General features: G+C 36.2%; 1 protein-coding gene across 1 annotated transcript; it reads right to left on the reverse strand.

Moving 5' to 3' along the window:
- Positions 1 to 166: 166 nt before the first annotated feature.
- On the reverse strand, positions 167 to 20642 carry LOC113240367 (autophagy-related protein 9A). Its single transcript, XM_026477651.1, has 16 exons — positions 20630 to 20642; positions 17942 to 18128; positions 17424 to 17691; positions 16052 to 16172; positions 15742 to 15866; positions 14871 to 14998; positions 14124 to 14308; positions 11817 to 11995; positions 11137 to 11268; positions 10139 to 10313; positions 9828 to 9974; positions 8747 to 8813; positions 4830 to 4996; positions 3249 to 3359; positions 2191 to 2400; positions 167 to 984 (listed from the first exon to the last, which is right to left on the reverse strand). Exons 2-16 carry the CDS (start codon positions 18114 to 18116, stop codon positions 877 to 879), a joined length of 2298 nt encoding a protein of 765 aa, XP_026333436.1. The 5' UTR covers positions 18117 to 18128; positions 20630 to 20642; the 3' UTR covers positions 167 to 876.
- Positions 20643 to 23718: the final 3076 nt, after the last annotated feature.

The raw sequence follows: 23718 nt of genomic DNA on the forward strand, positions 1-23718 counted from the left end.
GGTGTGTAGATATTATGTCTTTCTATTGTTTTATTTTTCTTTGCAAACAAAAGTTACCCTAGTCCGAAGAGTGTTCAACAATATAAAAAACCTAATTCGTGGTAAACGATATGCAACCTTAAGATAGAATTTATACAAAACAGAAGACGAAGGTACAGTAAACTTATGGTGTAACTTTCAAGCTTAAATAATGTTGCTTAATCGTAGCGTGCAATATAAGGCGTATATAACGATACGACCGCATGTGTAAAAGAATGCCTGACAAAGATACACTTTTAGGCGAAACCGACCCTTGAATAAGGTGCAATAAACATATTGACGATTTGTATAACAGCGACGCCGCGACTCATAGTAATAACTCTGTGGTCAAACGACTACTATAAATATTGAAAACAACGCTATAACTAAATACATAATTATCTTCTGTTTGTAAGTATTTAACTTACATTTTGTGTTTAAATTTTTTTTAAGTTGCTCCAAAACGGGTACTCTGGGACTTTTTCACGTATACGATAAACAATATATTTCTGTCTATTTATTGTGAGTACCATATTTTTCGCACTATCATTAATGGCACGGTTTCGCCTTAAACACGGCATTGAGATCACCAATAAAAGTTTACAACGATTAGATAGAAATAATAGGAATATAAATAGACACAATGAATATAATAGTAGTAACAATAGTTTTAAGTAATCCAGGAAGTTTACAAAAGAGTATTTGAGTTATTCAACCATATACATATGTTAAGGCGCACGATCTAAGGCGTAAGATAATGCACCAAGGATAAGGTGACAGTTCGATAATCGGACCAGCCGCGAGACTAGGCTACACCCAAACCGGTTGGGGTATGCGGGAGGTCGTGGTACACCAGTGTTAGGGACGGTGTAGCAGAGGCGTGCTCTCTCCGCTCGCCCAGCGGGTCTCGCCGCGCGATCGTTCGCTACAGTTGTTCGTACAACATGCCGATACGTTTTGACTCGCCTGGAAAATATATTCACAATATTATCAAATGACATATTTATACATTCCTAATTTTATCTTAGTTCATAGGTTTTCACTATTGTTACTTATCGTCGCCTTACTTTCTCAAACTCGTATCTTAAAGTACAAAGTTACTGAAATGCAAAAAATGGATTGTATATACAAATTTTGCAAGCTGATTTCACATCACATTTCCTACACGTTCACACACTAGCTTTTACCTTTTCTTAAAGTAATGCATCTAAATTAACACCCCAAAACACACAAAATAAATAGGTTTTGCCATCTCCTGAATAATAGTGATTATTCAGAAGATCGCATTTATAAGATACTAGTTTGCGAAAACAAACATTTCGTAAAAACATTAATATGTAGTGTGAATTGGAATGTTATTTGGAAAATTAAAATAAATTAATAACTTTAGTAACTATAAAAAATACAGTGAGAGCAAAGGATCTGAAATATTCCTATATTTGAAAAAACAAGCATACGCGATTTCGATCTGAAAATATAGTTCGTACAGTAAATATAATTCGTTTCGTATAGTAACTATAGTATCCCTTATCAAATTAATTTCAAAACAATCACATTGTAATAATTGCGTATGACATGGCACCTATATAGTAAAATACGTCTGTCGTGTTCCATGCCGTATGTGCGCTGTTACTGGTTCCATTAAATATCACCTTCACTTTCAGAGAAATGATAGTAAGTAATAAATTTTATTAACAGTAGAACTCCTCGTGAAAGGGTTTGTCGGGGAAGGTATTGCCACCTTCCCGATTTCTGCCGCCAAGCAGTAATGTGAGAATTGCTGCGTTCCGTTTTTGAAGGGTAAGGTTACTGGTGAAATTACAATCCGTATGTCATTGATGTACCACCCGTCACATCGAGCGCTTTGCTTTCTTCTTCCAAATGCGTGCGATAAATGAAATACATTTTTCGCCGAAAACTACAAGTCGGGTCTATTCAGAAAAGAGAGTCATTTAATATCAGGACATTTTGTGACTACGCATGGGCGTATTTTACATAAAAATAAAATAATAAACAAACAGAAAGTAACCATTTATGATTAACTCTAAAGTTTAGTCAGAACACACATACAAAAAACTTACCGCCGAATTGAGAACTTTCTCTTTTTTAAACTCGGTTAAAAATTACACAAAGCTATAAAAAAAATAGTTTGTATGGCTATGCTGCTTTTACCTGTGACAAATGCAAGTCATAAAGATGAAGTGTGCTAACGGACATATCTTGGTTGTGGTCGGCGGGCGGCACGGTAGCACCGAGTGCGTCGACACCCAACGCGCTTGCGCCGAGTGCGCTACTGACGCCTGCAAGATCTAGCGACCGTGACGCCGCATGAGCTGGCGCTGTTGACATTCCTTCCTCCTCGTCACTCGTCTCGTCCATATCCTGCAATTTAACTTATTTATTTTAGTAACAGTAGAGCTTCTTGTGAAAGAGTTGGCACAGGGAAGAAATGCCACCTTACCCAAGGTTATATGACAAAATCACCTAAATATTATTTTCTATGTTTAAACAATTAGAAAAGAAAGACAACTTTTTCAACCTGTCATCACTTTGTTAAAATTACTTAATACCTATATCCAAAAGTACCCTGAATATTCAGACTCTACACGACATACGAGGAGTTTTAACGGATAACAATTTTACAGGAGTGTGCCAAACACAGTTAAATTTTTAACTAAATTGGTGATTATCGTAAATACGAACCTATTTTTAACCCCTTTATAAGGAATTTGACAATATACATATCGACTATCTCAATTTTGACAATTTTACAGGATGAAGAAAAGAATTGTTTGCCTTTATATTTATATAGCATCTGGTAGGAAGTTAGTACAAGTTGAATGAAGTCGATTCTGGCGCCAAAATTAAATGTATCTGAGATGGACTTTCTTGCAACGCTGCGGAGTATGAAGTAGTATAAAATGGTATTAAAATGTGAAATCTTTAGAAAATTGAGATAGTACCGGTTGCCAGTTCACAGTCGATATGTAGATTGCTGTTGTCAACCTAGGATAATCTAGGCCTTAAATCAATCAACTTGCATGAACATCCTGAAAGTGGGGTGGGAATAAATATGTCGGTTTTTCGATATGTCAAGTAACACCAGAGATATTATATATATGTATGGCACCGAAGTATGAAATCTCAAATACGTAATTTGACGTTTCTTTTTTACCTCCTAATTAATGTTACGAATTGTTTACGTAAAATAAGTATTCATTAATACTGACTGGAAGTCTGAACGGTTCCTTCTGATGTTGGTAATATGACAGTACGGCAGGCATGGGCGTGTTGGCACCGAATATACTCTGCTGAATGTACGACCCTAGCATGGTCTTATTCTGCAAAAAAAAAGGAACAGTAATGAAACTTTGTTAACACAAATATCTAATTAGAAAGGAAGAAAGAAAGTACATTTACTTGAATACCACAAATGACACCATGCAAGTGAAAAAAAAAAACAAAAGAGAAAAAGAGTCTTTTCTTTAATTAAAAACAAAACATTCACACATACGACGCAAATAAATAATTACAAAACAAAACCACAAACAAAGCAAAAATTAATTAAAACACACATCATTTACATAACCATAAACAAAGTCACTAAGCATAACAAAATACTTTGTGAGGTGCCAGCTAAGGCAACAAAAGTCTAGACTATAATATTCCACTGGAGTACACATAGCGTTATCTAAACAGCAAGAATTTATTTTTAACTGGAGTACACATAGCGTTATCTAAACAGCAAGAATTTATTTTTAAAACCCAGCACACAAAGGACTTAACCTATAGCGCTGATACTCGCACGTTGCATTATTTGTGGACATAAAATTGTCCAATATTGCAACAAAAAGGCAGGCAAAATGTGGCTTATATTATATAATCTCTACGCACTCAAAAATATAAATTCCAAACGAAACATCCGCACGACTCTTGGATAAACGCCAGAAGAATGACGCAAAGTGAATCAAAATACGAAAGGTACTGTATAATATATGTATGTGTATAGCTAACACTCTAGTAATTAATACATTTTTTAATTAATATATGTGTTAAAAAAATATGTCGATAGTAAAGAATATCGCAGACATATATACGTATATAACGGTGGAAAACAAAGACTTTATAGACTCCCGGGCTCATAATTCGCATCACCTTTCATATTTTCTTTTAAAGGGCTGGAATACAAATAGTACATTGTTCACCAAGGGGAAAAAGTGACTGAAAAAAAAAAGTGTCTAGTTTGGAATCTCACTTTCGTCCGAGTGATATGTAGTGCTTTATACTACACCTACGTGGAAAATACAAAATTTACTCTTTATCAGTGGATGTTTATATTGTAGTATTTTTTAGCATGGAATACAAAAACCACTTGGCTTGTATTTTTGCACTTTTACAATAATGAAAAATTTAATTAGAATTAAATTTTGGTTTTAATCATGTTCAAGGTTTAAAATTTAATTTCAAACAGTAATTATATATCAATATTTTAAAACAGTCGTGAAAAACTAAAAAACATGCTCCCCTGAAATTTTTCAATTCTAAATGGCCCTTTCGCCCTTTCTAAGAGACACCAACGATATGTCTGCGATACTGCGATGTTCTATATAATAGAAAAGAAAGCATTTGTTGCCACTGTTCGATTCAACGTCAACCTCTCAAGACCCAGCAAACTACATGCAAAAAGCGCTAAATGCCCAATGGGTTGCTGGTGAGGAATAATAGTGTCAGGATCAGAATCACTACATATATTATGTACATTTTACACACGGCCTAAGGAGGTTAAAAAAAGAAATTAGAAAAATACTAACGAGAGGATTATTGATTGGCAACGCGTGGTGCATGCTCTGGCGTAGCGAGCGCAAGAATTGACGCTGTGCAGGCTCGCTGGGCTGCCAGCCTGGGTGCCGGCACGAGAACGCCACCAGCGACAGCTCCGTCTTACCGTCTTCGCCTTGGTTGTACTGTGTCTCTGCACCTGCACGTAATACGAAACAAATTATACAGGACCCTATTGGCTCCATTTAGTGGTGCGCAAAGCGAAAATTATTGGCGAACTGAAAAAAAAAACAAAGTGTGTCAAATAATACAGGCAAATTACAATGTTTGTGCTGAAAAATATCTATTTCTATGAATTGCTTGGTTAAAGTTACTATGCTAAATTAAATTGTAGATATGTTTATTTAAGGCGCACTTTCAAAAGTTTTCGGATTTATTCCGAATTTTAGCTTTAATCTCAAGGAATTTGTGTATGTGTATAGATATTGCAAAAATAATAAACCCATATGGCAATTTTGACGCTAACTGCTCTGTTGACTATTGTTTGTCCGGCTCAGGTTTGTTGGTTTTAATTAGTAAGTATAAATGATAATATCGTTGCCTATAGAATTCATTTTTTAATTTTATTTCTTATTTCATTATGTAATTTCACTTCATCATCTAAGCTCAGAAGGTCAAATTTGGACTCCTTAACTTATTCTATTGGAACCCTTCCTGTACCTAATTTCAATTCAAATCATGTAAAAAGTTTATTTATAAGATAGATATAGTAAGTATACCCTGAGGGGAACTGCCACTGTGTTCGTCACTCTGAAACATAAGGTGACAAATCTCAGGTACCTGCAATCTCACCAGCATACTTACCCTTCCAAACCGGAACGCAATAATATGAGTAAAAAGGCAGTATGTCTCAGGACGAACTCATGCAAAAGCTGTACTGCTACTAAAACCGTTACCAGAAGTCGTTTATATTTATGGCCACATATGGAACAAAAAATTTGAAAATCTAACGAATATAAAGAAATTAAGAATGTATGTGTACTGTTTTATGTGAACACTTTCGTCCGCCCAAAACATATTTGTGGAAATACAAATATATAACCAAATTCCCATCAAAAAATACTTTCTGAAAATACAATAAGTAAATCCGGCTCAGTAGACATCAAAATGTTGGAGAAATACTAATGGAATTTGAAATATGACATGTATCAATTACTATAAAACCATTTCCATACAACACTGGTGGTCATCTGTAGTACGTCAAGTTGACTTCTACCACAATACGTTAACAACCACTTTCTAATGTTAAACAATACTATTATATAATGATCACAAAACTAATGTAAAGCAGACGTAAGACTTGAAAATTTATAATATATCCTAATTATGTTACCCGTTGTAAATAGGACTCATATCCCATGTCAGTTCGCATTGCAAAAAGAAATGGAAACAGTATATTAAAGAATGTTTATGGGAGGATTCTTGACCTTGTCTTGTCAAATGGTGATGTTAAGGTCGTAGACTCTAGTAATGACCCACTCGTACCAGTTGATATGCATCATGGTGCCTTGACTATTGAACCGCAGTTTTCTGACCTTGTTCCCTTAAGTAGTGCCCCGTATGTGAGGTATCTTTTTAACAGGGGTAATTATGATGCGATTAATTCAGAGATTTCTGAAGTGAACTGGCAGTGTGCTTTGAAATCCAATTCACTTGAGGCTGCTGTTGATTATTTTTACACTCTTTTTTTTTCATGGAGGGATAGGTATATACCATGTAAGACGGTCACTGGTAGACGCTATCCCGAATGGTTTTCCCCTGCTCTGAAAAAGGCTCTTAAGGAAAAGTACAAATATTTGAAGAAATTTAGAATTTATGGTAACAGTGCTGATGAGCAAACTTTTAAACTATTGAGAGATCGATGTAGGGCTCTGGAAAAGCAAAATTATAGTAATTACATAAATTCAATTGAGAAATCTTTGAAGGACAACCCAAAAATGTTCTGGTCATTTATTAAATCAAAATCTAATATGAATGACATTCCTAGTAGTATGAATTTTGAAGAATCTACTCTTAATTCCGGAAATTCCATCTGTGATTCGTTTTTAAAATACTTTCACTCAAATTTCTTGTACAGCCCAGCATCTCAAACGACTTCTTGTGCAGGCGTTTCTACTCCGACCGTTGCTGATATTTCTAGTATAAAAGTGGATGTTGGTATTATATCTAGACTTCTCTCACAACTTGACCCCGCGAAGTCAACCGGTCCTGATCTACTTCCAGCTCAATTCCTCATCCGCTGCTCTGAGACTCTAGCTGTTCCAATTTCCATTTTATTTAATAGATCTTTGGTAGAAGGCACGGTACCAAAGGTGTGGAAGCGTGCTTATATTACACCTGTCCATAAAAAAGGCTCCAGAACGGACATTATTAACTATAGACCAATTTCAAAGTTGTGCATTATTTCTAAGGTTCTTGAAAGAGTAGTTTACGACCAACTTTATTCAGCGCTTAAGCAATCATTTAGTTTCGCTCAACATGGTTTTTTGAAGGGGCGTTCCGTTGTGAGTAATCTGGTATTGTTCAACGATTCTTTGACTGCACATATGGATGATGGCCGCCAAGTTGATGTCGTATACACGGATTATAGCAAAGCATTTGACCGGATTCGTCATGATTTGCTTGTTTGCAAATTACAGAAGATCGGAATCAATGGCGATCTGCTGAGGTGGCTGACATCGTACATCAACAATAGGTCACAGGCTGTTGTTGTTAAAAATTATGTTTCTGGGTGGCTTATGGTGCCTAGTGGAATTCCTCAGGGATCTTTGCTCGCGCCTCTCCTGTTCGCGATTTTTGTAAACGACATCGAGCTATGTTTTAAATCATCACAACTTTTGTGCTTTGCGGATGATATGAAAATTATAGCGCCTATTTCTTCAGTGTCTGACGCAATCCTGCTTCAAGAAGACCTAATGAGGCTCGATACTTACTGCGCCGATAACCATCTTGACCTTAATCCATTTAAGTGCAGCGTCGTCACTTTTAGCCGCAAAAGTAACTTAGTGCATTTTAATTATTCTTTGAGAGATACTGAATTACAACGTGATACTGTGGTAAGGGATCTGGGTGTGCTTCATGATAATAAGTTATTATTTGCTTCGCATGTCGACACTATTATTTCAAAAGCCTCCAAAGCTCTCGGATTTGTGATGCGTAACTCCAGGGATTTCAGGCAGGCTAAAACACTAAAAATTTTATATTGCTCATTTGTCCGCAGCCACCTGGAATATGCATCGCAGGTCTGGAATCCCCAATACCTTACCTATATATCAAGAATTGAAAATGTACAAAAAAGATTTATTAAGTTTTTATGTTTTCGAACTGGGGAGCGATACGAGTCAAATCAGTATCTGAATATATGCAAGAAACATCATCTTTTGCCACTGGAGATGCGGCGTCAGATTGCTGATCTAGTGTTTTTGAAAAAAATTGCTTCTGGTGCCATTGACTCCCCGGAACTCGTATCCAAGATTTCTCTTAGAGCCCCTGCAAAGACCCTTAGGTTGAATTCACCTCTGTGCGTACCTCTGGCCTCTTCATACTTTCGGCGGAATGCATATCTCCTGCGTGCGAGTAATAGTTTTAATGCATTGTCCAAGCAGGTTGATATTGACCTTTTTAACACTAGTGTTGCATCGGTGAAGCGTCTTATTAGTGGTTTGTATTTTGACGAGTAGCTAATTGTTGTGTGTGCGATTATGTCATTACCTATATAGTATAATTATTAGTTATATAGTTATAATTTATAGCTCTTTAATTAACTTAATGTGTATCTACTGGTGAGGACCTATAATTGGCTCTCCGTTTTTATTTAAGTTTATGTAATGTAAGATAGCCGTTGGTCTTCCTAAAATTAAATAATAAAAATAATAATAATATTAATCACCTTTTCGTTTTTCACCGTATTTGCAGGGCATTTGCCACTCCGGGTTCCCGTGCCTTCTAATGTCCAACTGAAAATAATATAATTTGATTGAATATTACGCTTTTGCAACATATCCAGATGGTTTAAAAAACACTTGTCGATAGCTTAAAATAATTTCCATGTTATGTGTTTTTGTACCTATTCTCTGAAAATTTAAGCTTAGTCGGATAACAGGAAATGGGTAGAAAACATACCAAAGATTATTTATTTGATGTGGCTGATTACAATTGACATTTATTCAATCATATAGGCATATAATAAAACAAGTAGGACAACTCCCACCTGTTCACAGGGTTCATATATTATTTACTGCCTACGTGACCGAACGGTTACCATGTCGGACTGCCACGCAGATGTCCCAGGTTCGGTTCCCGGACCGGGAGAAATAATTGTATGGGCTACATTTACTTCTCTCGTGAGTTTGGGTGTAACTTGTGATTGTCTATGTGTGTGTCCATGGCACCCGCGACACAGGTTTTCCCTAGTACGGGGCTCTGTTGAGTGTGTGCGTTATTATTATTAGTATCATCTTAGTTGTACCTACTTTAAAAATTAAATTATTAATTAAAAATTGAAAAAATGAAGGTGTTCATCACAGTACTATTAAGTAATCTGACAGTATTCTCGTGCCACACTGATATAACCTTTGTTAAATGCAGTACTCACGTACTGATATTTTAATACCAGTATTGCGGATTGGTTATTTTATTTATTGGTTATCTTGGTTATGAGTATGGTTATTAAGTAGAAATGAAATGTTGAACAATTCTGAATTTAAGGCAATCTTGTTCAAACAACCACAAACAACAAAAAACACGTTTATTTGATGTCATTTTTTAAACAACGAATGAACGTTTCAATTCTATAACGAATGGCGCGTAAGACAGCCCGCGCATTGCAACTCGAGTGCACCGCGATATTTACGAATATGTGCGTCCGTACAAGACGCGCTGCTACACTTGTATGGAGTTACCATACTTGTTTTATTATATTACAATATGGGTTAGGTGTAAGTATAAAAAGTTGTTTGAAAATATATTACCTGAGCAAAGGAACAGACATCGCCGATGCCGAGCACGCTGACAGTGAAGTTACGGTAGAAATCCACAACATCGAGCGCCCGCGACCGCAGCGACAACAGCACCAGTGGGCACAACAATGGGCTTAACAGCTCATAAAGTATGTATGCCTGAAGCAACACAAAGGGGTACATCAAAATCGATTATTTTCGAACTAAGGGAAATTAAGGCGTAGTGCACAGTGGTAGCATCCTATAATAACTCCGTGTCGTCCGATAAATTGTACATGGACGTGAATTTACTGTCACAAACACTATATCACATGTGTACTTACCGCTCGAAACTGGAATAGCTGCTGAAAGTGTGCAGCAACGTCTTTGGTGTGCGCACGCCCCCGCCAAGCCGCAGGCAAGTAATGCACATGGCCCAGTACTTGTATAAAGAGCTCTTCGCCTCTCTGGGGACCTGTACACCCGCCGCCGAGACGTTCCTCCTCGCCTATCAGAGCTCTGAAACGTATCCATAGGTGTTTAATTATCATTGGTAAAATAACAATAACTATTAGAGTGGTTATACACAGCGAAGCCGAGTTCGTGAAACGCGCGATTGCATCACTACACTTGCGGTTTATAGGCGATTGCATCGATACAAACGCGCTATTGCATCGATGCAATCGCCTATAAATCCCAAGTGTAGCGATGCAATCGCGCGTTTGTATCGATGCAGTCGCGCGCTTGCATCGCTGCTTAAAGTCGCGAATGTGTAAAAGATAAAGGTAAAGCGTGTGTAACCGCTCTTAATGACTTCAGTTCAAAAAGTTCCGCAGAAAAGGTATGACTTTCACCTTGTTTCGCATAATGTACTAAAAATAATTACATTTTTCAGTTACTCGTTGTTCAGGTACATCCTACATAAAGTGCAACCAATCATCGTCGAATAATTTCATAGACTACTCCAATGCATGCTTTCGACGTGTCACATGTAATTATTTTCAAATTCTTTAAAATAATCTTTATTTCATAGGTAGCATTATTACACTTGAAATCGTCACATTGATTAAACTCTACCGTACATTCATAAAGCAGATTCCCCTGAGAAGAATGAGCAAGAAATTCTAGGCGTTGCTCTTTGTAAATAACATTTGTACACATTCAACATTTACAATATATTTTTTTTTTTTGAAACATCAGAAATCGAGACTACCTCCATGAGCTGAACGGGTTACTACCACGGGTTTTTGTCATCCAAGTACGCAGAAGTTGTATCTTTAGTATAAAGTTTTTGTTTTTATTATGACATTAAAATTATTGTATTAAAAAATTGAGAAAGTACCTTGCGCCGGCCAATATACACCCGAGCACAGTGATGATGGTGAGCACATGCTCGACCGTGAGCACGTCTTCATCGTATACGGAGAGCACGACGAGCACGCCCAATATGCTTGCTGACACGAATACTATGTTCCTAAGAACAACAAACGTCGGTCATACTAAAGTACTATAAAATACAATACTATATGCGACGTTACCTAGAATTAAGCATCGAGTATGAATTTAAATAAAAATAGGTTGTTATGAAAATAAAACCAAAATTATTTTTTTAATGTTTTAAACTTTACATGAATCGAATAAGCTCATTAATTCATTAAGAATTAATATTTCGCACCCCCCATGGAAAATGCCATAACTGAAGTTACGTCAAAAATGTTTATCGCCAATATTAGTAGATACGAGTTACTACAATTAGAGAGGATGCGAGTTATATTTTTCTGTATCTAATGGTACAATAAACATTTTTGTCGTAACTTCACTTATGCCATTCTTCCATGTGCGATTTGTGTAATCATCACTCTTTTTTTCAATTTAAAAAAAAAATATATTTACCATTACACATACACTTAACTGAAATCTACTATATTTAACTTACGAATAAGTCCAACGTCGAAAGAGTGAAGCCAAGTGATTATACTTAAGTACAACTGGCTGGATATAGTAATTACAGGTTCAACTTACTTGGCTATAACAGTGGTGACGGGTGAGGAGAAGCTAGCCAGGTACTTTGTAGCGGGCTTGTGTGCTCTGTTGAGCCGGTCACGAAGCTCGTGTTCTAGTTCGTTAAAATGTCGCAGAGTGATGCGCGCGTACTGCGACCACGTCCGCAGCCCGAGCGAGCCCGGAGATCGTTTTATTAACTGCCACATTGAAAATGTAGTATAAGATAAATGTGTGCTTCTATATTTATAAATTTAATAGCATCATGGATAGCACAGAGAAATGTGTCTGGACAAACAATGGGTGAATCTTGTACGGAACACGTTTAAAGTTTAACAATTTTGGTAAACGTGTTTTGAAGTATGACTCCTCAGGTGTTTTAACCGATGGGTTATATTGCAAAGTGTAATTTCTAAGATATTCATGGAAAATACTGTTTGTAAAATGGGGTAGTTATTGTTATGTATGGAAACATAAATAGAATGAAAACAACATAAAGAAGTTTAAGACCATTTTTTGCAGTCAGTTAAGTTCAATAAATTAAATACAAATATGATATTTTGTCTAGGTTGTTTAGGAGCTAACGGAAAATTCGGATTTTTATAACATATATTACAAAGCACTACAAAGAAACTAAAATAAGTTTAGTTTCTTTGTAGTGCCTTGTTACAATTCCATATTATTACAAAAACGGATTACTTTTTTGTTTATTCGCTTGTTTTACACACATAGTACATTCGCAAAATAGTACTTGAAAGTTCGAATATCACAGCCCACAGTCAAATCGTCCGTAAAGGTCCGTCTACAACGGGCCTTCACTTGCGCAAGCGTAGTAAGATGTATATGCGTGCGAGTATATTGCATAAGGAAAAACGGTACCTGTTGTGACGCTGATTGTACAGTTATGCGCTACCAATAATATTGGTTCAGCAGACTTCGAAATAACCTGATCGCGTGCAATAAAACTGACCGACAGGCAAATTAGTTACTTATTATCATCTTTAACTCATTATACATCCCACTTCTGTGCATGGACCTGCTCTGATGCTCTCATCGGTTTCGGCCTAAGCGAGGTAAGTTGGCTTGATGAGGGTTGAAGATTTCAGTTTTTGACAACCTCGGTGGTCCAACCCTTTGCGCTGTGGGCGCTGGATGAGATCACTCATCCATCAATTTTGGATTTTTTTTGTAGATTCCACTCTATCTTCTATCTCTTTTTTTATTTTTATAATATCGAGTGACGTGATGAACAAGCCGTGCGCCAGATGGTAAGCTGACACATAAGTTGACAAGTCCCACGTGTCTGTAATTTCACCAGCACCCTTACCCTTCAAAACCGGAACACAGTAATGCTGACATTACTCCTTGACGGCATTACTACCCCGAACGAACTCTTTCACAAGGAACTCTAAGTTTTTGGCAGTTTGTAAATTATTTCAAGGAGGCTTTTAGGTCATGTCACTACTCGAACATCCGCAATGAATATGAGCATCGATGAATGCTGATGCGAATGCTGTAATTTATGCGGATTATCCTCGGATGCGAATGCTGATATTCGCAACCACACCGGTTTCTTCCGTCTAAAATGAATAAATTTGAGGCATGGCAATTGGTGTTGTTAGTTGCCACTTCTCGTAGTTGCGAAATTTAGCTTTCTTATGACGTAAGGGATAATTTGACTATTCTAATGGTATTATTTTAGAGATGAATATTCTTATCATAAGTACAATCTTCGAAACTTGCGATATAAACTTTTGTCCCGTATAAACTGGAGAACACTAGTGGTATTTGTGCTTTAACATATTTGAAAACTCACAAATCTAAGAGCAGAGTGAGAAACTATCGTAATAAACAGTTTAACCAGTTGCAAAAATAATTTACTACAAACGTACAATTCAATGCTCTATAAATAAGGAAGAGCTTAAGAATGCATACAATTGAGGTTATAGAATACACTTCTGGCTTGACATAGACTTAATATTACATTTCGCTTAAGCAAGTCATTTACTTAGCCATATTTTATTACGAAGCTGGGCCAGGCTAGACTGGACGAGGGGATAAAAGCATTTGCATGAACTACCTTGTTTCACTGTGAAACCTTAAACCTTCATAATTTCATAAAAGTCATATGTGCCATCAGAAAGAAATATATTGAAATGTGAATTTATATTTCCATTTTTTCCAAGACCATCATAGTCATCATAAGACATAAATTCGTTGCAAACCGCACAACAACCTCTCTAAGCAAGATTTTTGTACATGTAAACGAAATTATAAAGTAAAAACATAAAAAAAAAATCATCGCAATGCATACAAAAAGTACTTTACCTCTGCATAATTGAAGAAGAAGTAGAGAATCTGCCAGGCTTGTATGAGTGGTGCGAGGAGGAGGTTAATTACGGCAAGCAACAAGATCTGGCGCTCCAGTTGACGTGCTAGCATCATTCGCTTCGAATGGTCTTTGAAGCATTCACGCAGCTGCCAGCAATTCTCCCACGGGCTAAAGGGACTAACTGTGGAAGGAAAACCCAATGATATTCCAAATGTGGGTTTTGGTAGTTGAACCCCGCCAGAAATGTTTCCACATATACCTGGCTTAGGCTTCATTAACTGTCAATCGCGTTCAATGGTAACGTTCGCAGCTTTAATCTTGAATTCTATTCGCACACCAAATACTGTTGTTGCTCAAAATCGTGAAGTTGAGAAAACACGATTAGAAAATTTTAATTAAATTCAGAATGAAACCAATTATATATTCTCGTTTATAAATGGATATAAATTGAGTATTATGTATAAATAAAAATAATCACATTCTTCGCAATACTATCCATTAAATGTATTTTTTAGATTTTCAAATTATGTTTTCTCAATTCCACAATTTTGGGTAACAACAGTATTTGGTTTCATGTGGGAATGGATGGATGCCGTCTAATATTATTAGTTTATAGGCATCGACAATTTTGACCCTTCTAGACGTACTGAACTTAAATTAAGATTAGTTTGCGTGTGCATAAATTGTCCATTCCTTAATTCTGATATTTACACTAAATAAATATAATTATTATTTTTACTTACAAAACAATAAAAACTCCAGGTTCCACTTCAATCCTCTTGATAAATAGTGGAAATCTCCAATACAAGGCACATGAATTTGTAACGGTAGCAGGTTTTTGTTCACCATTGCCACCATATAATTATTAAATCTGAAATAAATCACGTAATAAACGTAATATACATGCAACAAGACTAAGAAAATGGCGATCTTATACATTGTGAGTCAAATACCAACATTATTATCGATAGTCGTAAATATTATAATTAATAACAAATATACCAATGAGGTCGGAATGTGATTTATGGATATTCCATATTGACCATCGCTACTGGGCGCCTTCATATTAGATTCTTATAGAAACGCTGCAGTGGCGCAAATGTGGCGCGGCAGTCGCACTTCTGTGACGCTTCCGCAATTTTTAGTTCACTTATTGTGACTGCAGAAGTGGTGCGCACGCGTCACAAGAGTGAAGCTGCATGTGCGCTTCGAAATATTTTATGAATAGTAATAACGGGGCAGCTGCAGTGCCACACTATTGCTACTGCAGCGTCTAATTTGAAGGTGCTATTAGTAAATAAGTTTATTTAGTACTTTTAACACAATATTTCAAAGTACATGACCCAAAAATGTGTTCATGTTCTAGACCTGGTTTTTTTATGGTACCAATTGACTGGACGATGAAGTCGTCGCGTCGTTTACCACCAGGCTAAACGATACGCCTGGCTATAACATTTGCAGTGCCACGCAGAGCTTAAAATCGCAAAGATCTAAGGGGGCACTGCGCCAGTGATCCTGAGATATAAGTACTGAAATAGTAATCATTTGGTGCCTATTTAAGACTGAACCTAGTCACAAAAACCATGAATAAAAGTTAATAATGAAAATGCATACCTGAGTATTCTATGATATATGTCTAATTCACTGATTTCCTGTTTGTGGACACACATATGGTGTTCTGGCTGTGCTTCCCGCACTCGGTTTTGTACAGTCGACCAGTTCATCCATGCAAGCTCACTCTGGAATGAAATTGCAATCAAATATCCGCCATTACCTCGAGGGCAAACAAAGCGTTTAGTCCTTGCCTTTCTCTATTACCTCATCACTTGAAAGTACTATGTCAAAGAGTATTTGATCGATAAGACTCATAAATTTGACTAACTAACAACTAAGCTCGACTTCCATTAACAAACGAAAAACTTACCTCCTTGATTTTCAATGCATTATTATAAAATAACTTTGTGTCATATGCATAATATAAGTGGTATATTGATATCACTAATCTCATTAGCCAAATTAGTCCACACAATACAATGAGACACCACCTAAAACAAAGGAATATTAAAATAAAAAGTCACACAAGTGGAGACAATTTCAGGAAGCAAATGAATGGGACATTGATAGCTAATTAAATTTGGCACAAACATTTTCTTTACTTTCCTTATTTGTTGATTGCACCCTATTTGTGATTCCTACTTTTCAACCCAGGTCTGGCCTAGAAGAAATTGCCATTTAATAATAAAACCCCCCTTGGAGTTTTAGTTAATTTTATACTTATTGTTCTGTTGGGTTATTATTGTTAATGTACAGTAAAAAGTATTGTACTCATCATTATTTTATCATAAATAAGTTAACATTAAAATCACCCTACAAATCACTGATTGGTTTTTACCACAAATCGCGAAGACAGACCAGTTCCTTGTACAAGTAATTTTTTTAATTTTTTTAATAATAAAAATTAATGTCATCCTTTTTATTAACTAACACTTTCTGCGAGATCAACTAAATACTACAATTTGATCTAAGTGCCCTTTTTAAAAGAATATCGCCATAGGACAACTGAAAAGAATGTAAGACTTTAAGTATGTTAAAGTTTTCTTAGAACTCCAGTACAGGATGAAAATTAACAACTTAATTAAAGACCTGGCTAACAACAGCCTATCTCAAGTGACAACGGTCACATTGTCATAATGTATGTGTAATCATCTCATCAGCATAACTTTGCTATGCAGCAATGACAATATTTTATATAATAATAATATTTTTAAGATAGTGTTATTTACATCGTACAGGTGTTATATTATGTTCAAGTTACAACATCATTTCATATTTAAATTAAAACACCAGAAGTTCTAAGTTATGATTTACCATGTAAATAAATACCATGTTCAACTCATGGTTTTATTATAACTGCAACAAATATACAGGATGCATGCGAGGTCGCCGAACCACGCAATGGCTATTTTTGAATAAATTATACTAAATATCTAGAAATGTTAACTTTATGTAACTATGTTTGAATTCATGCACACAAGAAGTAGATACGACAAGTGTTATTTTATAGGAGGAATAATACTTTTGACAAAAAACAAAACTAAAGCCACATCAAAAATGAGCACATGTATGAATACAAGGTTCTAAGAACCCATTCCATGAGGCAGCCAATATTTTGTGGATTCAAAACACATTCTAAATTGTTTAAGGAGCCAGAGAAGTTCTAGTGTTTTTCCACAAACTAATATAATATTCAGCTGGCATATAATATATATCTAGGACTGTTTAATTTTTTAGCTTACCATTTCCATGATATGGCCTCCCTGCATTCTTTTGAAGACAGTATCACCTGATCTAATGTTACTTTCTCAGATCGACTTATGTTTGCAGTTCTAAATAGTACTGGGTAGTTTACGCAATGCACTAAAAATGTAGAAAACCACACAATAAATATAAATTGCAGTAAATAAAATAGATCTGCCAATATCATCGGGTAAAAACCACCACGGATATAATATCTATACATTCGTGTAAAAAAGGAGTCCAGGTCCTCTATATGTGTCCATCCTCCTGTAACAACATACATTGGAATAAATTAGTTATTACATATACAAAATCCAAGGTTGAAGCAAAAATCAAATATTAAAAGTATTTTTTTTTTACAATTATGTAAACAACTATGCCCAAATGAATGTAGTATTTTTTATAATACTATTTTAGGAGAAAAATTGAAATAGAAGCCAAACAGTTACAGCGCGTGGTATTTACTGCGTCTAGTAGCAAAATATAAACAAAGAAAAATACGCATGTTGAAGGTAACCTTTGGTTTTGGGCACTTTGTGAATAATAACATTGGTAGTGTCTTCGTGCTCGTGGTCCAACGAGATCATGGTAGGTGCCCCCGTAGGGGTTTCCGCCAAACTCGCCAACGGAGGCGTCAACTCGTTGTTCAGAGTTCTGTACGTAGCCACATCTCGTCCTTTAAAGTGAGTCATATCTGCACCAAACTGCGAAAGCCGTAATTAAAATTTTCTACGCCTAATTTATTTCTATATAAAGGCCATGTACTATCTACACATTCTTGATTTTGTCCCAGAAACGCAAAATACAACTTTCATGCGATGTAAACTTCGCACATCCATACAAAGGACTTTTCCAAAATTTGTATTTACACAGTATTTAAACATAAAACAACCAATTAAATATCCGTATTTTGAAAGGCAAATAAAGAGCGTTCAAGGATACAAAAAATTTTGAAGTCCCAATATAGATTCAATACACTTCACATAAATGAAACGACGAAAATAAACTAACTGAGACGACAGAATTAATTGTGCTATTGTGCCATAGACAACTTAATACACGAACAAGAGTAACATCTTTGTTACATAAAACCCAGTTCTTCATATAACGCCATCTAGCGTCGCTATTGGAAGTGATTAGTGAAGGTTTGTTACCTTCATATGTATAGCTTTTTTATCGCAGTGCGAGTTGTTTCTGAACAACGACATCGGCGTTCGTCATAATTTTAATATATTATTTTTACAAACTTACTTTAGCATTAACGTCGAATTAACTTAAAAGTAACATTGACGTTTAAGTTCAGTTACAAAAGATATATTTGTTATACCACCGTAGGGAAAAACATTGTGATAAAACCAATGAGGAAAGTTCATTAAACTATTCAAATAAATCCCAAATGAAATCGCAAATCCGCATAACGCATTGTGTTCAGTGTTCCGATATTAGTTATTGAGCTGCAGAAGTGGAATTTGAAGAGTTAATACTAATCGATTTATTTTGAATGCAGATCATACACTGAGAAAAAATTTTTTGGGTCCGGATTTTTTTCGTTATGAATTTTATTATGTGCTTGTTGCAGATCGTTGTTTTTGGTTGTAACCAACTTTTTTGCGGTAGCGCCATCTGTGAGAAATGCATGAAAGTTTTCTTCAAACCAATAACAAAGATCTAAAAAGCAGAAGCAGATCGAAAAATTCAAAAACAGTTCATAAGAATAAAAAATTCTGCCGGATCGGAGGATTTCTTTTAGTGTTCCATCTTTATAATAATTAAAACAAATTAGTGGAGTAATTTACCAAAAAATAATTTAATATCACGGTAATTCTAAAAAGGGCACCGCCAATAAGCAAAAAAAAATAAGTATACATGACGTTTTAGCTAAGAAAGCTCGCACGCTTGTAACACGATTTTTGGATATTTTTAAAATTAAAATTAATTTGCTATAAAATAACAAAATTGGCCATTAGGATTTTTTTCTACCTTTTTTTCTTTAAGGGGTTTTTTATCTTTTACTAGTAATGAGGCAAATATACAAAATGGAAAAAATACAAAAAAGCTGCACCTAAGGATATATAAAAAAATGTTGTTGAAAATTGTAAGTTATTTAATTTGGACTTTTTTCAAATTTATAGTTCTAGATCAGTTGGTATATATTTGATTGCGCTGCGCTCAGCTCAGCATAGTCAATAAATTAGCGAATTACTTGAATTCTTGACTTTTCTTTGTCCCAAAAATGCAAATTCATATTTTCATTAAACGTACAAACAACCAACTAATCAACGATCAAAGTTAATTAATGGCCTCCCGTTCTCACCATTTTAGTCTGGCCGCACATTCATCCATTACATAGGTACAGGTTACTGTTCAATCGGATTTACACTGGATCGTTTATTAACATTAGAGGTTTTAGCTAATATGTTCACAAACGCACCAACTAGAGGGCGCTACAATAGTTTTTGTAGAGTAGTTGTGTCTCCGAAATGCCAAGAGCAGGGCTTATCTCCTATTGGTCATCACTGCATACATACAAACAATCACAATGCAAAACGTGAATTGTCAAAAGTTACTTATGCGTTCTACGCAGAATTACTGAATAGACCGTAATTATTGCCACATCGGGAACTGATTATTGGTAAACTGATAAAACAAAAACCAATCGCTACGTATATAATCATTATTTTATAGGAATTCTGGAAACACTAAAAAGCTGAAAGTAGCGATGGGACGAGTTGTATTTGTTTCAACTGGACTGTGTTTGACAGAGCAACCGTGAGTCGCGAGTAGAACTCGAACCGACGATTCACCGAGTTGAACACGATCGGCCGGCCGACCGCGACCCCAGCGTGACCGAAGTCCGAGCTAGCTCGAGTTCACAAAGTGTAGCTCGAGTTGACTCGTGGGAGTAACTAGAGTTAAATAACTTGACTTGAATGAAGTATTCGGTTCGGCGGTGGGCGGGGCGGCTCAACCGAGTTAGCTCGAGTTCATGAAAAAGTAACTCGAGTTGACTCGTTATAGGAGTGACTCTTGTTAACCGAGTTAAATAACTCGCCTCGCCCATTATCGCTAGCTAAAAGCTGGTGCCAATCTGGCCGTGAGCGTTGATAGTCAGTGTGATCCATCAAGTATCATCATATCAAAACACTGTTCTGGCATAACCTAACCAAGATTCTTGACAACTTTCATTTGAGAGCTATATTCCTACCTCTGACAGTTTGCCGGGCAGCCCCTTTCTTGTTTGATGCGGAGCACTGTTCCAAGACTTTAGACTTTTGTCGCACTCAATGAACCCTTCGGACCACTTGCCGTAAACCATTAAGCTATCTCTATTCCTTTGAATACAATTACCTAAATGTTTACATCACTCAGTGGTAATCGAGCTACCTAATATTATGTTGCGCGTTGCTATGATGCGAAGGCTATGATGTAACTGTATATATACATATAATGTTGCGCGTTGTGCTGCGCTGGGCCGCTAAAGCGACCCGCGAGAGCCGTGAGTTATACTGTGTTTGCTAGTAGGTTTGTATAGTTCATGAACTACGAACTATTAGGAATATATTCCCTACACTGACCGACATGGACTAGTTCGTCTTGCACGGTTTTAATAGTTCATCGTTCTTTTTAGTTCAGTACGAACTAGGAACTGTCTACGTTGATAGTTCACCTGTCTTTTATACAGTAGGAACGGTGTGAGCGGGACAAATAGCGATCTTTCACTACTTTTAGTATAAGTTCGAGTGGGATGCACGGTTGAACGTTCCCAGCTCGTTCTAAGGGTCGTATTCTAGAACTCTACTCAATGCTCAAGTCAGGACTTGAGTATGATTCAAAGCAATAGAAATCATACTCAAGTCTTTGCCATTACGGTCGTATTTCCAGTGCTTGAAATCATACTCAAGTCTGCTCAAATCCTGACTTGAGCATTGAGTACAGTTCTGGAATACGACCCTAAGTCTCTACATTAAGTATATTCACAAGCTTGCAAAAAGTAATATTTTTCGGTAGGTATCTGTCTGTACGTATACCTCCTACGTGTACGAATATGTGAAATAGTTGTACCTAAATATTCATTTTTAAATACATCAGTCTAACTAAAATTCTTATTTTGTAAAAAAAAACGATATTTAGTGGCAGTAGGCAAACAAGTCGTCGTTACCGCAGGATGCTGATAAATTCGGAAAATTGTGAAACTCACGTCTGCCCATATTCTTTTTGTGAAGAAGCAGTTTCGCTGCGAAAGCAGCAATGACATTTTTTGTTTTAATTAAATTTAGTTCATCGCCTTGCAGTTGGAGATTCATGTCGTTGAACAATTTATACAGGTCTGTCATGTAAGCTATATCATTCTTTAATGTAATGAGCTTGTTGCGCAGTTCTGTATCTTAAGTTTCCAACAACTCTATCACAGAGTCAAACAGTTTGTAAAATCGAGTCATACAGTTGCCTCTTGATAGCCAACGAACTTCATGAAACAACAAACGGTTGAAATCTTCGTCATTAGTAACACAAAGCTGATGAAATAATCTATCATTCAAAGGGCTGTTACCATTGACTTACAATTATAGCTGTTACCATTGACTTACAAATAAATGGACGACGGGTCTAATACAAAAACCACGAAAAAAATGTCCCAAGTCAACCTATTCGAAATTTAAATTGTTATGTCATCGCAGTATCGCGCTGTCCGTAGAACAAATGAAGACTAAAGCGGAGTGTCGCGCTCTGTATACGATTTTAGCGCCTTACAAGTGCGGACACTTTTTAGCGCGGACCCGACGTCCATATAATTGTAAGTCAATGGCTGTTACGGATTTTATTGACTACTTTGATGTTTAGACTATCCTGTAAGCTTTGATGACATTTTGCGGTGATTGAAATAGTCGTTCACTGAAATTTCTAGCAACCAAATGTTGTCTATGAATAACGCAATGTACAGCAAGGATATCTGGAATTTTATTTTTTAAGTATGCTATGAAACCTTTATGGCACCCTGTCATAGCCGGAGCGCCATCGCCATCCGTAGCAACTGATACAATATTTTTTAAGGGAATCTCTTTCTCATCACAAATCTGTTTCAATGTGTTGAATATGGTTGCGCCGTTTGTATCGGTCTCTAAATTTCTAGCAAACAATAGTTCTTCACGTATTTTCTCATCTTTAATAAACCTCACGTAAGACAACAACGTTTCATTCGTTGGTAAAGTGGACTCATCGAGCTGAATTGAGAATTGACTAGTCGTCAGATGATTGCACAATGATTCTTCAATGTTTTCAGCCATTTCATCAAGTCGTCTTTGCACAGAATTATTATTCAAATGAATTTTTCGGGTACTATCTGCGGCCGGTTAATGAAGCACAGTAATTATTACTTCCTTTATTGCTGGTAAAATTAACTCTTCTCCGGTGTTGTGTGGTTTGCCTTTTTGAGCAATTAAAGAAGTTTACGAAGCTCGAAGTCCGTCATCATCTTGCTTAGCAGCCGCCGAAAAGAGTTTTGCTACACTTGGCTGAGTATCATGCTTCTTCTCTAGGTCTTGAAAAAATTGCTACATTCTTGTCTTTCTTATCTGGATGCATTTTATTCAAATGATTTTGCTGTCTTGAAGGCTTCATTGCCTCATTCGAAAATGTTTTTAGACATAGAAGGTACAAAGGCGACGATGGGTTTGTGGGATTTTCAATGAATCCGAAATTAATATATTCCGCTCACTATTTCCGTCTCTTCTTTTTTACTTTTGACATTGTTTTGTTTTGAGAAATACGTAAATAAGTGTTGAATTTAAGTGCTGCTTATCTATTACGCGCGAAACCCCAAATGAAAATAAAATAAATATTACGATGTTTATATAGGATTGCATACGCAGCACGCACCGACAGGAATAAGACAAACATGCATAAACTCGTTTATCTCATTCGACGCTCAATCGTACTCAACAAGTAAGAACAAGTATTCTATGAACCAGCCGACTGATATAGGAATGCACAAATCGGGTTATTTAACAAAAACTTGTTAAAACATGATTGCCCGCGGTCTGTTATCTACGAAAATTATGCCTATCTAGGAATACTACTACTATTAAATTGCGAAACTGTGTCTGTTGCCTTTTTATTTGTTTGCGTGTGACATGATTTTTATTTAATTTATTCAATAATACCTACAGGACAGATATATGAACTACACGGAGAGAAATATCGAACCGAGTTAGTTTGAGCAATCTCTTACTTAATATTAGTTGATATTCACAAGCTTAGAATAATAACGCATAGAAACCTAGCCCGCACACGCTAAGT

The sequence above is a fragment of the Hyposmocoma kahamanoa genome, unplaced genomic scaffold (assembly GCF_003589595.1).
Source record: "Hyposmocoma kahamanoa isolate Upper Pololo Valley unplaced genomic scaffold, ASM358959v1 100021, whole genome shotgun sequence".
Lineage (NCBI taxonomy): Eukaryota > Metazoa > Arthropoda > Insecta > Lepidoptera > Cosmopterigidae > Hyposmocoma > Hyposmocoma kahamanoa.